Source organism: Capricornis sumatraensis, chromosome 21, assembly GCF_032405125.1.
Source record: "Capricornis sumatraensis isolate serow.1 chromosome 21, serow.2, whole genome shotgun sequence".
NCBI lineage: Eukaryota > Metazoa > Chordata > Mammalia > Artiodactyla > Bovidae > Capricornis > Capricornis sumatraensis.
In genome coordinates, this window is record NC_091089.1 from 60,612,205 (window position 1) to 60,628,583 (window position 16,379).

Here is a 16,379-nt window from a genome sequence, read left to right on the forward strand (position 1 = left end):
GCTGGCAGCTGGAACCAGGACTGTGGATTACATATCTACCTTTTGTACCAATTTCCTCTCCAGGTTTGCCCTGGAATTATGCCCTGGCCCTACTGGTTATTTTTACTTAAGGAAACAGAAGAGCTTTTCCCAGAAAACATGTTTCCAAATTAAACTTATGGGGTTAGTTTTGACTCCTAAAGCAACGCTATTTATGTTTCACGGTATTTAAAGGAACTGATTATTTAATGTGCTTTTCTATTTGATTGTAAGCTGCTATCCTTGGGCTTTCCTTAGTTATAATTGTAAATTTCACTACCATGGCAAGTTTGTTTCTAAACACAGTTCTTTGCAAGATGATATTTTTACCTAGGGGAACTCTAAAATTAGAGTCCACCCTATCACACTTCCAACTAGGTTCCAGAAAGGGAGGATTTAGCACAACAGCAATTGTCTGATCTTCAAGTCAGGTTTAATTGGATTGGTTATTTCTGGAGAAGAAACATCTTTTTTTTTGGAAAAGAAAAAAAAAAAAAATGAACAAGGAAGGCATAGAGCCCCCGATTGGAGAGGATGGTGTGAAGTTGATGTGAGTCAGGAGAAAGAGTTGCCTGTGTCGGAGGAAACGACCCCGTCTGGAAAGCGTACAAGACAGATCTCTAAGCAGGGGTAATGGACATTTGTCTTGATTGCATCAGTTCAGCATCTGATTCCTTTCTGGGAATCTACCACGGTGTGAACCTCTGAGAGATGGATCTTGCCTCCTACTCCCGAAACCAGAAGGTCACCCTCCCTGACCCCCAGCAGCCTAACCTCAGGCATGGGATGACCAGCACTTGGTCAAAATGGTGCTCTTGCTTTGACTCTGGAGTCGGTGATGCAGGAAAGTAGGGACAGTTTAAATGTGCGCGTGTGGTAGCACGGTGGCCCTGGTCGTGGTGACTGCAGACGGGGAACCACAGAGCACTGCGCTCGTGGGTCAGGAAGAGGGGAGAACCAGGACCTGGGAGGAAAGAATGTGGACATTGCTCGGCATCTCTGCCCAGCTGGGAACCAGTCTGCCTTCCAGGAAGCACCGATAATCTTGGCCCCAAGGGTCCGCTCATGGTGGGACATGTTGAAGCTTAAGCTTGTCCCTCCCTCTTAATAAGACACTATCCTAGCAACACGACAATGTCAGTTATTTCATTTTAATATCCTACAGAAGTATAGTTGATTTGACATTCCCAGAGGATGTAGGAGACACAGGTTTAATCCCTAAGTCAGGAAGATCCCCTGGAGAAGGGAACAGCTGTCCACTCCATCCACTCCAGTATTCAGTTCAGTTCAGTCGCTTAGTCGTGTCCAACTCTTTGCGACCCCATGAACCACAGCACGCCAGGCCTCCCTGTCCATCACCAACTCCTGGAGTTTACCCAAACTCATGTCCATTGAGCCAGCTTCTTGAGTCCAATGGCAGCGGCATTAACAACAGCACCAGCCAGTGATAGCCGCCGCCTTGGGAAATGATAGAGGTGTGCTTTCAGGAAGGGAAGGCATTCTTTATTTTCATGTCCTATCTTTATGCCCAGCAGGGTGCCATGTGGAAAACAGGTGCTTAAAACATCTTCAAAGAACAGCTGAGTCTCCTTGAAGCTTGATTACTCAAAATTTTATTTCTTAAGAGTTGGGAAAACATTATAAAGGTCTTGAAAAGTGAGATTCTCTCTTTTTTTTACGTGGAATTTTGAAAGATCATTTAGGTGGTTTTTATTACTGATTAAAATCTGGATATGTATTCTGCTCATTAGATTTCCCCCTCTATTGACAAAGGATGGAACACTTCACACTGAATTCTAAAAGGTGATTTCATATTTTCTAGGACTATACAATGTCAACAACTGATGTGGAAATAAATCCAGGCTTGAGAGATTTTTCTGCTTAATCATTCTTAAATATCCGAATTCCTAAACCTCCAGTATTTTCAACCCTCCCCTTCTTTGCCTTTTATTTATTTATTTTTTAACATTGAAAGTGTTAAGCACAGGAGACGCACATGGAATTGAGACCTTTAACACGAATGTTTATTACTCAAGAGCGCTGATGTAATACGAGGAAAGAGCTGAAGTAGGCTGATTGCATGCTTTCATGCATTTACAGATGGGGAAAGGGAACAGCTTCGACTCTGGTTTCTGGTGCCAAATTAGGTCCATTTTTCAGTCCAAGTTCTTGCTTCCTCTGTGTAGTTCCAGATTGGGTGTTCTCCTTCATGTTTTGCACTGACATTTCAGCTTCCACTTCAATTTCAGAACAGTCTCCCGGGCGCATAGTAACAGTCAGTGTATTCACAGCAGAAAATAATTTTGAAGGTAGACTCAGAGGGTTTCAAGGTCAGAGACCTTAAAGGTGATTTTTAAAAAAGACCATTTGATGAATAAATCTCATCGATAACACTCTCATCTAGCGCTCAGTCAATATTTGGATACCTCCAAGGGCAGACACCTCTCTACCACTGGAAAGAGCCCAGTTCATCTTTGGGTAGTTTTGACGAGAAAACTCTCCACTGTTTCAAAACTGTCCTTTTGTAACTTGGAGCTAATGATCTGTTTTTCTCCAAGGAACTATTCGCCCTGTATCACTTTAACTGCTTCTGCGCCTGAATCTTTGTTCTTTAGATCAATAACCATAACAGAATAATAATAAATCCCCACAATAGCCACTGTGTATTAAGGGCCTACTATAGGTCAGACGGGCTTCCCAGGCGGCGCTAGTGGTAAAGAGCCTGTCTGACAATGAGGAGACTTGAGACGCAGGTTCGACCCCTGGGTTGGGAAGACCCCCTGGAGGAGGGAATTCCTACCCACTCCAGTATTCTTGCCTGGAGGATCCCGTGGACAGAGGAGCCTGGCTGGCTACCGTCCAGGGGGTCACCAAGAGCTGGACACGACTGACTTTCACTTAGAGAGGTTATTATTTAAGGACAGACTTCCTAGAAAGAAAGTATCTATACCATGAGAAATCCAGATCCACACATTGCATGTTTTTTTAAGGTAGATGAACGCAGTCACCATGGTCTTTTTCCAGCATCGCTGGCTTCGTCGGATGTGCGTCCTAAGCCCCCTGGGATGAAGTGGGTGTTTATTTGTCCTACCGAAATACCGGGTGTTTCCGTGGGGAGGTTCATTACTCCCACTTGCGGCTTTCAAATCCGGCAAACATATTAACAGATGCAGAAAATGCCCAGATGATGACGCAGAAGCCCATCTTTGCTTAGCATTTCCTGAACTTTCCATAGACTGGATTCACACTCGTTCTTGGATAAAAACCCAATCCTGCCACCTCACTTCCTCCATTTGTTTATTTGTTAAACCCAGAGATGTACATAGGCATCTGACGCGAGAAAGTCTAGGCTGGTCCCTAGTAACTGGCAATGTTAATCTGCATAACTAAAGGAAGCCAGGTGGTCAGCGGCCCCCACATCAACAGGGTGATTTTACTCAACATTAACAAGTCATACACAAATCGGTTTCCATGGTTTGTTCAATGCGGCCGCTTTGCAGGTGGCAGAGGAGACACAGCTTGTCTCTGCACGTCAAGGCGCGAGAATGTCACGTTTCCTCCCAACACGTTGTAGTCTGGTGTTCATAAATGCAGGTTTTGTCTAGGAGGGAAACTTGGCCCTGGCAGGCGAAGGTCTTCACGGAAGATGGCCCTGACTCTGCTGCTTCGTCTGCTCTCTTTGCAATCTCAACTGCCTTTTGTTTTTCCCGCAAGAAATGTTTCTCTCAAGTGCATGCAGGACGTTGAAGAATTCCTTTCTGATCTGAATTCAGTGGAGCCCAAAGAATATGCTCTAAGAAGTAAGTAGGTTTTTCCTGGCCCGTTGGGTAGCTGAACATGGGGCAGACAGGTTTGGACTTGAGATGTTCTAGAAAAGCTCTTGAGAATTAAAAACCCAGGACCAAATAGGAAAGAGAAGAGATGCTCAATTTACAGTTTGCACCAGGAATCAAGAAGGAAGAAGGAATTTTAACTGCAGAAGGCACTAGAGAGAGTGGTATTAATTCCAGCCAGAAGGAATCTCATGAGGACCAGTTTCTCAATGAGATGAAGATTATTTGTAAATTGTATGATGCTGTTCACTATTTTTGAAGTTGATAACATTTCACCACTGTATGAGGTAGCTTGGTTTACTTCTTTCTCTAGACATTTAGTCTGCATTCGATAAAGAATTGCTTCACTATTTAGGAAACAGGCTCTGCCCATTATATGTTTGATGGTAAATTCTGAGGAGTATTTTGGTGAACGTATTGGCTCAGATTGTGTATAATAAGTTTGATTGTAGCCAGACCTCTTTGCATGTGATATGGATGGGCAGCAGGCTGCAGTAATTTTATTTTTTGTTAGTTTTCCAGAATTATTTTCACAGCTAAAGGGACATATACATCCCTGCCAGAAAGTGGCAAGAAATCAGACTTCATTTCCAGTGGGATAACCTCTCCAGGAGAATGATCCCTTCTTGATGCTGATGTAAACCACTAAGGAGGAAAAATGTAAAAACTCACTTTTTCCAAAGCCAGAAACATTCTCACGGCAATTTTCATTTCCATTTAACACATGAATAATTTACTTTGTATTGGGAAATCCAAATAGGAACATAATATACATTATAAAGATAAACAAAAGTTTTGATCTAATATTGAGTAATTGAAAACAGCACATGACTTGAAGCAATTACTTCAAATCATATGTTCTTGTAGTTAATGAAATGATAGGGTAATAGGAATCTGATGGATTCAATAACCATCTGCAAGTTTTATTTTGGAGTTGATTATGTTTTTCTGTAATACTTGGTGATATTGACAGGGAACATTCTGACAAACACAGGCCAAATAAGCTGGCCAAGAAAACCCAGAAGGGTGCGATGAGTCCTGGTGGTGCGATGGAGGGAGGTATCGGCATCGTTAGTCACAGCCTCGTTAGCGCTTTATCTCTTCCGTTGCTCTAGCCATGCACCTTTGATGTTCCATCTGTAGGCACATGAAAACTGAAACCTTATTTTTTTTTTTAGTTATAGAAGTGTCCCAAAGTCGAACGGTCCACGAAAGAGCTGATTGATGTATATAAGTGGGGTAGAGGACCATCAGTTAATAGACGAATACTACAATCTGGTATTGTAACTGAGTTTCATTCTAATGCATTCCCAACGCCCTTGACATCATTGCTTTGACGTGTTGTTTGAGATTTTCGAGCATAGAACGTAGTTCTGACCTTTGTTCTCAGCATGGTTTTCCTGACAGTCATGTGGATGGAAAAATAATGAAAGTCAGTATTTACAGAGTGTGTTTACATGGTGAATGCCGCTCCCAGCCCAGTGCAAGAGTTGTCTCTCGTTTAGTCCTAATGCCCTTTCCTACCCATGGGGAGGGCATTATTTTCACATCTGTTTTATAAGTGAGCCACAAAGATCCAAAGCATCTTGCCAAAATAAGTGATGCAGGTAGGATTTGAAACCAGGTCATCTGATTCCCAAGCCTGCATTTTCAATTACTGCCCCAAATAAACAGCAACAGAGAAACAAGACCAAAAATAGTCATCAGCAAAAAAAAAAAAAAAAAAAGAATGAAGCAGAAACACATGTATCAATATGAAGGGAATATGCAGAAACAACATCAAGGAAAAAAGTCGTGGAAGAATATATATATATAGCAGGCAAATTTCAAAAATGCAACTTAAGGTGCTCTACTGCTTTCGGGGATATACGTACCTAGTACAAATGGAAAGAAATGCATGAGAATGATAACCTCCAAATTTGGTTAGAGGTTGCCCTGCAGAGGGGATGGTGAGGGTAGGGATGTCATTGGGGATCCATCAGGGTGAACTGTGTTTTTTAAGCTGGGCGACTGCAACACAGGTGTTTCTTGTTTTTTTTTTTCTTTGTGCCTTTTTAAGATATTAAATGTCTCAGTAATGTTTTAAAACTCCATCCCCAATCCAAAGCACAGAGACGACACCAGTAGAACCTCTGATAATGGGTGGGGTCTGAGGAATTAAGTGGAGGGAGAGGGTGCTTGAAATTCAGGCAGACGTGTTTGTTTTTGCAGAAGGGAATTGGCGTCTTTGCTGCTGGGGAACAGGAGAGAGCTTGGTCTTAGAGCCTGAGGCAGACACTCGGTCTGGCAGAGGAGGCTGGATTGGAGAGGGTGGAGCTTATGGGAGGGACGAATCCAGGAGGACGACTCTAAGATGAGGTTTCTGTGCGTCCTTCCCTGCATCCGTCTCCATGAAAGGGAACAGACTCCAGCCATCGCTGTTTGAAGGCTTCCCTGTTGCCCGCCTCTGGGCCCCTGTCTGATTCTATCCCCACCTCTGCCCCTCTGCTTCTGATTTTTTGTTTATTTGCCTATTTCTGGCCGCCCAGGGTTTTTGTTGCTGCACTTGGGCTTTCTCTGGCTGCCTCTCACCTTGGGGCTCCTTCTGTCGTGGGGCACAGGCCAGGGCCGCGGGCTGCAGCAGTTTCGGTGGCAGGCTCGTTAGCTGTGGCCGGGGGGCTTTAGAGAGCTACCTTTGTAGCTGCGGCCCCCAGGGTTAGCTGATCCGAGGCAACATGGGATCCTCCCAGGCCAGAGACTGAACCAGTATCTCTTGCATTGCAAGGTGGATATTCTTAACCGCTGGACCACCAGGGAAGCGCTTGTTTTTCTTTTATACTCCACAATCCACAGCAATCTATGTTCAATCACTTACATGAAAGTTGCAGCCTCAAAGACTTCTGGCATCTTCTCTGCTGACTAGTCATTTCTTTCTCTATTTTCTTTCTCCTTGACCGCGGTGGTGTCGACTATCTTCTTAACACTCGCCTCTTTCTAACTCAAGGATCGTCCTTCCTTACGGGGATCTGTCTTCTCTCTCCACCTCTCTCTGCCTGCACCTTCCCACCCGCTCTTTTCCTCTCTGTCCCTCCCTTGTAAACAGAACCCCATTTTAGGAACACGGTATCGCTCCACAGACTCTGCTGGGCGGGCAGGTCTGGCACCTGGGCGCTCCTCCTGTTGAGGCCGAGAACCAGCCATGTGCTTGGCCCCAGCCAAACCGTGTCCCTCTGCTAAACGAGTCTTCCCACCCATGAAGTAGAGAGCTTGTGCTTCTCAAAGTGTGAGGATCTGCAGCAGCTTAAAAATGTTCTAATATCTCCGCTTAGCAGTATGCTCCAGCCGGGGTCGAGTGTTTAAGCTGAATGTCCAACACAGGGACTTTTAAGAGTTAAATCACATAAATTAACAATTGGGTAGAGCATGTTAGAGAGAAGGGGGATGGCAACCCACTGCAGTGTTCTTGCCTGGAGAATCCCAGGGACGGAGGAGCCTGGTGGGCTGTGGTCTATGGGGTCGCACAGAGTCAGACACGACTGAAGCGACTTAGCAGCAGCAGAGAATGTTAAGAACAAAAGGAATGAATACTCGAAAGTCATCCCTTCTTATGGCTGTAGTGCATCTGGCCATCATCTGTACTCTTTAAAATTTTTATTAAATTTTTGATTTATGTCATTTATTTGGCTGTGCCAGGGCTCAGCTGCAGCACTCGGGATCTTCAGTCGTTCACTGTCGACATGTGGGACCTTTAGTTGCGGCTTGTGGGGTTTAGTTCCCTGACCAGGGATCAAACCCAGGCCTCCTGCCCTGGGAGTGGGGAGTCTTAGCCAGTGGACCCTCAGGGAAGTCCCCGTCATCTGCCCTCCCGAACGAGTCTGTGCGGTGGAAATGTACTGCTGGGCTACTGCCCGTCAACCTCCGAGCTCAAGCTCAGGGACAGCAGGCTTGGGGCTTGAAGTCAGCAGTGGAAGTTTATTCACCGCACTAGTCAGCAATCCCTGCAGGTCAGGACTTGTGTTGTTGACTGTCTAGACTTCAGAAGTTGATGGAGAAAATGTTACAAATGAAAACTTAAACTGTGTTTATGTCTATAGCCTTCGCCTTATAAATAGCACCCAAAACTGTCATTCAGCAAAAACATGGCTCACACCCTGGACGAATGGGTGAAGTTCTGGCATATCTTCCTGGCTTCACATCCGTATTACTCATGAAGATGGACAAAAATATCACCCACCGTTTATGTGGGGATGACACTCATTGGTGTCATAGGCAAAATCATAGATTGGCAACAGAAAACGAGAATTTGGCAAAAATTAATGAAAGCATTCTGTGAGCATCAATTGGCTATGTATGGAATTCATAACAAGCAGTATTATTACTTTTAAAATGATATTTACATTTTTAATGAGACATAGCTTATTTTGTTTTCAATATTTATTTGGCTGTGCCAAGTCTTAGCTGTGGCCTGTGGGATCTAGTTCCCTGACCGGGGATCGAACGTGGGTCTGCGGCACAGGGAGCTCAGAGACTCAGCCCCTGGACCGCGTTTCTTCCGGTTTCCCTTCCCTTTTGTTCTATCGCCGCTTTTGGTTCTCCACCCCGACACCTACTTGTTTTCCTTGCTGTGTTTCTAATATTAGATTTTAATACAAAATGGTGAATTTGTTTAGTCTCTAAGCCGTGTCTGGCTCTTTTTCGACTGCATAGCCTGTAGCCTGCCAGGCTCTTCTGTCCTTGGGATCTCCCAGGCAAGAATACTGGAGTGGGTTGCCATTTCTTCTCCAGGGGATCTCCCTGACGCAGGGATCAAACACTGCTTCTCCAGCATTGGCAGGCAGATTCTTTACCACTGAGCCGCCTAGGAAGCCCTTAGTGAACATGGGATCCTTATTAAATACATGTGGTGTGTGTGTGAGTCGCTCAGTCGTGCCTGACTCTTTGTGACCCCATGGACTGCAATCCACCAGGTTCCTCTGTCCATGAGATTTTCCAGGCAAGGATACTGGAGTGGGTTTCCATTTCCTTCTCCATGTGGAGATAGAGGTATATCTGTATATCCATATACCCTTTCATTCTAATCTGGGGACTTCCCGCCTTTGGCTTTATTATGTATGTTCTAGAATAATGATCTCACGTCTCCCATCTGAATATCTTCGCTTCTTCCATCTTTCCTTTTTTCACCTGGAAACTAAGAAGGGTTTATGCTCTTCTGTGCTGGCACTTGGTATAAATGTTTTACTATATAGTTTAAAGAGCAGATAATGAGCAGATGACCAGAACACACAATGGAAACACCATTGAAAGGAGACCCTGAAGCCGTGTTCTGTGTCTGTGGTCCTACCCGGCACCTGCTCGGTTATCCCTGCAGGTCTCTCCAGGGCTCACAGTGCTCTCAGTTTCCGCCCTCCCGGGGTCCCATCTCTCCGCAATCTTGTACTTTCCCCGAGCACGTGGCTGCTGCTCCTCTCCAGGCCCACAGCTCCCTCCACCACGGCTCACGAGCTACTTGGTGGTTCCCTTGGCTTGGATTAGAATCCCCACTTGGAGAGTGTTACAGGTTGAATTGTGTCCTTCGAAAAGATATGTTGAAACCCCAAGTCCTGGCACTGTGGTCCATGATCCTGTTTCCAAACAGGATCTTTTTTTTTTTTTTTTTGTCACCTTCAATTTTATTCATCGCTAAAAGGATGATGGTCAATGTTCCAGGGATGCCCCATGCACTGGCATGAAACAGCAAGGCTTTCTTCTCAATAGCTTCACTACCCCACTTTGGCACAGCTGCCAAGAACCATGTGATGGTAAGAATCACCCACCAAACGCTGCCAGCCATAGTAAAAAAAAAATAGAGTAGCATAAAAAGCACGATACAGGCTTTGTTATGAGATCCTTGGGTCACTGTGGAAGCCTTATACTGTGCGGGGCTGCATGCATTGCAGGCAACTTGGTCCTCAAGCAAAAACCCAATAAAGAAAATTAATGACACCATCATGTAGCAGACGGCATACATTATAATGGGCCTTTCAGGACAACGGAATCTTATCACATCAATCAAAAAAGTTAAAAAAATAAGCAACGTGGCAGAGAGGCAAATGCCTGAAATCAGTCCTGTGAAACACCGAGCAAATGAAAGCTCTTCTCTCCTAAAGTACATATTTGGACAAGGAGGTGATCAATCACGCATGTGCAAAAGGCACAGCCAAGATCAGGATCGATTTTCAACTCTCGGGGACACCAAAAGCCACAGTCCCTCTTCACTGCCACTGAGGCTCCGTCAGTAGGATCGCCAGCTAAATTCAGGTCCACCAGCCGAGGACACGGCTCACCACAGTCCGGGAACCGCCATGGTTAAAATTGCCGTCTGTTGGGCATAGTGATTCAGAAGACTGGGCGTGAAGGCAGTGTTATAAGGCAAATCCTGGCACACCCTCAAGGTGATAGGCTCAAAGAAAACAAACTGTGCCCACCTATACAGCCCACAAACATAGTCAAGGGCCACAGATAGAAGACGATCCAACTCATAGCCATGCTTTCTCGATTGAAGGGGATTCAGATGATCAGGCCTCCTCAATATGTATTTTAGGTCTTTGTCCACCTGCAGGTCTCAGCTTGAAAGGACTTCTTCTATCTTACTGTTAAGTTCTTCAAACAGAATTACTCTTTGCACCGTCGGAGGTGTGTTAGCTTGGTCTCACAAAAGGCATCTGTTTTTGGTTTCACAATATGGGAAAATGACATCATCTTGCCTCTTCTTTTCACTTGATTACATCGGGTACCATGTGGCCAACGTGTCAAGTTGATCAACCACATTCCCAAACAACAGATTTCATCTTAGGAGTAGAGCTATTTCTTCCTTTGACTGAAATGTCTCACACCTCAAGGCCCGGCTCCCGGGGGCCTGCGGTGCCGGCCGGGGGTGGCCGCCGGTCTCTCATGAAAATGGAGCCAGCCAGGGGAATGGCAACCCACTGTAGTGTTCTGCGGTGCGCGCCTCGGAGCGACCGCTGGAAACAGGATCTTTATAGGTGTGATCAAGTTATGGTAGGGCTGTGCCAGACTGTTATTCAGTCGCTCAGTCGTGTCCGACTCTTTGAGACCCCATGGGCAGCACGCCAGACTTCCCTGTCCTTCACTGTCTCCCAGAGTTTGCTCAAACTCATGTCCAATTGAGTCAGCGATGCCATCCAACCATCGCATCCTCTGTCACCCCCTTCTCCTCCTGCCCTCGATCTTTCCCAGCATCAGGATCTTTCCCAATGAGTCGGCTCTTCACATCAGGGAGGGTCCAAATCCAATGACTCATATCCTTATAAGATAGAAATACGGGAATTCCCTGGTGGTCCAGTGCTGAGGGTTCCATGCTTCCATTGCAGGGAGCACGGGTTTGACCCCTGGTTGGGTGACTAAGATCCCACGTGCCGTGTGGTGTGGCCAAAAAATAAAAAAAACAGAAAAACCATACACACAGACACAGACACCCAGGGAGAAATGCTGCCTAATGACTAGGGCAGAGAAGGAAGGGGTGTGTTTAAAAGCCAAGGATCTCCAAGGACTGCCTGCAGATTCTCCTCCGGATCCTCTAGAAGGAACCGACCCTCCTGACCCCTTGGTTTCGGACTTCTAGTCTCCAGAACCATGGGACAAAAAGCTTCTGTTGTGTCAGGCCACCCGGCTAGTGGTATTTGTTAACACAGCTGTAGGAAACAAATACAGAGAGATGGCCTCTCAAAACCAACCACTCTCCAGAACAGAAAACCATGTGTTTATTATCTGAGATGAAAATAAAAAAAGCAAAGCAAGCGGTCTCAGGTAGGTCTTGGAACTCGTTTTCCTTGCAATGTCCCAGGCCCACCCACGGCCACTCCATCGAGTCCAAGCAGACCCATTTGCGGACCTCTCTGCAGGGGAGACCTTTCAGGGGGAGTCGATTTACACGGAATTAAAACTGCTCAGCATATTGAGGCCCCAGTGGTTTCACATAATGTCTGCATTTTCCTGCACTTTGTTCCTCGGGGAAACGAGACGATGGAGGGAGGTTTCTGGTTCCTGGGCAGCCGGCAGGGTTTTTCATTTCCTGTTTCCTCCAACCTCCTCACATCCTTGAAATCTTCCCCAAGCAGCTACTTTTGCTATAAAACTCTTAACGCTTCAAGTCCCTTCTCCCCGGCCCTCAGCCCACTCGAATGGTTGTGTTGCTGAACTTCCTGCTCTGACTGGTCACCCCCTCCCTTTGGCTTCATCATTTATCTCTTGGAGGGATTGTTTCCTGTCTGCACGTCTCATCCTCTCTTCTGAAAACCGAGGCTTGGTATAGGGACGAGCCACAGGTGGCCCTCACTTGGCTAGCCAGTCAAGGCCCCAGCCTCGCCTTTGGTCTCTGGTCCTCGGTGGAAGACTGACCGTCTATGATTTAAATTCTCAGAACATTGCCTCTTTTCCCATCTGGCTGTCAGTCTGGAGGGCATTTTATTCAAGGCCACCCCCTCCACCGGTGCTGAAGCTAGGGTCAGAAAAGATGCTGAAACCAAGGAAAGCTCACAATACAGAAAGGGCGACAGAGTAAGGCTTCATTGAAATTTCTGGGTTAACTGGATTTCAAATATCCATGCTGTGGTAGGCTGAAACCTAGATCCCCAAAGACCTCTCATTCTAACCCCTGGGACCTGTGAATATTACCTTATATGGAAACAAGTTGTTGCTCAGTGAATCAGTCATGTCTGACTCTTTGTGACCCCATGGACTGCAGCACACCAGGCTTCCCTGTCCTTCACCATCTCCTGGAGTTTGCTCAGACTCATGTCCGTTGAGTTGGTGATGCCATCCCACCATCTCATCCTCTGTCGTCCCCTTCTCCTCCTGCCCTCAATTTTTCCCAGCGTCAGGGTCTTTTCCCAATGAGTTAGTTCTTTGCATCACGTGGTCAAAGTATTGGAGCTTCAGCATCAGTCCTTCCAAGGAATATTCAGGGTTGATTTCCTTTAGGATGGACAGGTTGAATCTCCTAGCTGTCCAAGGGATCTGCAGATATGTTTATATTAAAGATTTTGAGAAGGTTACCTTGGCTTGCCCAGGTGGACCCTAAATGCAATCACAAGTATCCTTAGAAGAGGGAGAAGAGGAGGGAGATTTGACACAGAGGAGGAGATGCAACCACAGAGACAGAGATTGGAGTGACATGACCGCAAGCCAAGGGACGCTGGCAGCCGCGAGAGGCTGGAAGAGGCAAAGGACGATGGACTCTCCCCTGAGGCATCCAGAAGGAGCACAGCCCTACTGACATGTTGATTTTGGCTCAGTGATACTGATTTTGGACCTCTGGCCTCCAAAACTGTGAGAATGAATTTCTGTGTCTTTAAAAAAATATTCACTTATTTATCATTTATTTGGCTGTATTGGGTCTTAGTTGGGGCACACAGGATCTTTGTTGCATCATGCAGGATGTTTCATTACAGGGCAGGGACTCTCTAGTTGTGGCCCTGGGGCTCAGCAGTTGCCATGTGTGGGCTTAGTTGCTCCTGAGAATGTGGGATCTTAATTTCCAACCAGGGGTCAAACCAGCACCCTCTACATTGCAAGTGAAAAGTGCTCAGTCGTGTCTGACTCTTTGCGACCTCACAGACTGTAGCCCACCAGGCTCCTCTGCCCATGGAATTCTCCAGGCAAGAATACTGAAATGGGTAGCCATTCCCTTCTCCAGTGGATCTTCCCAAACCAAGGATCGAACCCAGGTCTCCTGCATTGCACCAGGCAGATTCTTAACCACTAGACCACCAGGGAAGTCCAAATTTCTGTGGTCTTAAGCCACCAAGTTTGTGATAATTTGTAACAACAGTCACAGGAAACTAATATACATACTATTCTTGTTGTGGAAGTCCAAGTTTAATAGTTGGCCAGATGCAAGGCGGACTGCCAGGAGACATTTGCAAAGAACCTGATTCAGGAACTTGGATATTAGATTGATAGCACATTCATATCTTTTATCCGCAAGGAGATCCCTGACAACTGATGCTTAGCATTTATGTGCATCAGCCGCAGAGCAAGGACTATTCAATTCTAGTTTTAAAAAATCTCCAGTGTAACCCAGCCATCTGGTAGGTGCTTAATAAATATTTTCTGTAGATGCTGAAGATGACTTATGCTTTCAGGATTTGTTTATGGCTAAGCATTCTAGAAGCTTCTGCTGCCTTCACCTTCCTGATATAGATAGGTGCATTCATATTTTAAAATTTAAGATCGCTGACTAAGGTCTTTCCTCCATTTAAAGCCACAAATTGATCAGTTCTGCATTTTAATATTCACATATCATCACCAAGAGAGAAAACGTGTCTGCCAATTACCTCAGCAGAATTGTTTTTAATCTTTTGGAAATGAAAACTTGGAACAACCGCCGTGTGATTTGAAGGAGCAGGTGGAATTAATCTTTAGTTTATTCTACCCCTCCCTCCCGTGAAAATCACAGTGTATTTAGATCGGGATGGGGGCCCCTGGCTGGCATCTCAGGATCTTGACAGAAACTAATCAAGGGTGAGGCAGGAAAAGGACAACCTGTCCATTCGAACTCATAATCAGAAAGGAAGTAAATCTAACTGGAAATGTCCACAGCATGCAAAATATCCTCAGCTAGAAAACCGTAAATCCAATCCATTTACAAAACAAAACACCAACTGGAAAGAAAACTAGAGTTTAATCTTTTCAAATGAAGAATTAGGTATCTCTCTCTGTTTGTCCTTCAGGGACTCATCCAAGGATCAAGACAGGCTCTTACAGCTCCAGATCCTTAAACTTTAGCCTACTGGGTTTGGGACACTTAGTGATGAAGAAGGGAATTTGGAAATTATGCAGTCTAATAAGGGTCTTCCCAGATGGCTCAAGAGGTAAGGAATCTACCTGCAGCGCAGGAGACACAGGAGACAGAGCTTTGATCGCTGCGTCGGGAAGATCCCCTGGAGAAGGAAATGGCAACCCTCTCCAGTGTTCTTGCTTGGAAAACCCCATGGACAGAGGAGCCTGGTGGGCTACAGTCCACAGGGTTGCAAAGAGTCTGACATGACTGAGTGCGCACACATGCGTTTCTAATAAGTACATCCAGCTTTGTTCTTGACACAGAGAAGAACTTATATTTGTGGAGCTGGATTTTGGGCATCCAAACACGTTTTTCAAAATTTAAGGCAATTAAGTCAGTGAATTTTATTGACCTCTTGGTCTGAAACATCCACGGATGAAGGCACAGCCCCTCCGTCACAGGGCAGACGGCCAGCGGCGACAGGCCTTCTAGCGTGATGGACTAGGCAAGAGTCTGGGCGGCTTCCTGGAGCGGACCATCCCCCACCCCAGACTCCCAGGGTGATTCAGCGTTGGAGGGGCAGACAGGAAGGAGGGACATTCCAGGCAGAAAGACAGACAAGTGCGGGCCTGGTGCCTCCTGTAAAACGGAGCAGAGGAAACGGGCGTGGGTGTGGGACGATGAGCCTGGAGAAGCAGGTCTGGTCACGAAAGGCCTTTTAAACTGAGCTCGAGTCTGGAATTGATCTGAAAGAGCATAGCAATCAAGCCTGACTGCACAGAGCATCTCCTGGGAGCTTTTTTTTTTTAAGGTCTGTTATGACTTTTATTTCCCAACAATGACCAGGCTAACACAACATAATTTGCAGATATAATTGCCCTCCACTAATTGTATTTTGTTCTATACTTCTCAATATTGTACAATTACAATCTTCGATAATTAAAAAAACAGAAAAAAAGGGAGGGAAGCTATTAACTAAATGGAGCAATGTCAAATAAGATGCAAAAAATAAAATTATATCCTGGGAACTTTTGAAAAAACAATTAATGCCCATGCCTCTCCCCTGACCGATTAAGTCCCTCTGTGAGGAGGAAGCCTGAGCCTTAGCATATTTTAAAAAGTTGCTCCAGGTGATTCTAATGTCTGCCCAGGATTGAGAGTCCTGGCTCTAGATAAGAGATCTGCCAGGTTTTTCTCTCAAGAAGCAGATGGTAAATATTTTCTGCTCTGTGGGCCTTACAGTCTCTGTCGCAACTATTCAGTTTTGTTTGCATTAACAAAGCAGCGTTAGTAATATATGAGATGACTATATTGCAGTAAAATCATGTATAAAAATAGGCAGGCCCAGAGTTTACCAACTCCTGCTCGAGATTATGGAATACCTGTGAAGAAATTTTTAAAACACTGATTTAAACATGTCTGTTCATCTTTTATTGTTTATACACTCTATTTGTTAAATAATATGTGATTCTCATAATCATCAGTTACTTGGACTTCCTTCTCCGAGAGTTGTCTGTTCATATCCTTAGCAGATTTTCAATCAGTTACTTTGACTTTAAAAAATTTTCTGCTTTCTAAGGTTCTTTATATGATCCGAATACAATTCTTTTCTAAAACTATAATTTTATTGCTTTGTTTCTGGCTGAGCCGGGCGGTCTCTCTTACCGCGAGCTGGCTTTCTCTAGCTGCGGTGCAAGAGTCTCCCTCGCAGCGGCCTCTCTCGCGGGGGAGCATGGCTCTAAGGCGAGTGAGCTTGGTACTGGCTCACA

The 16,379-nt window shown here is 45.5% G+C and overlaps 1 protein-coding gene across 1 annotated transcript in view; it reads left to right on the forward strand.

Moving 5' to 3' along the window:
- The first annotated feature begins 3,664 nt into the window (after positions 1-3,664).
- Positions 3,665-16,379, forward strand: part of LOC138097495 (O-acyltransferase like protein-like) — a 64,384-nt gene continuing 51,669 nt past the window's right edge. The window contains exon 1 of the mRNA XM_068993673.1: positions 3,665-3,818. Within this exon, the coding sequence (XP_068849774.1) occupies positions 3,665-3,818 (154 nt within the window). The remainder of the gene's footprint in view (positions 3,819-16,379) is intronic.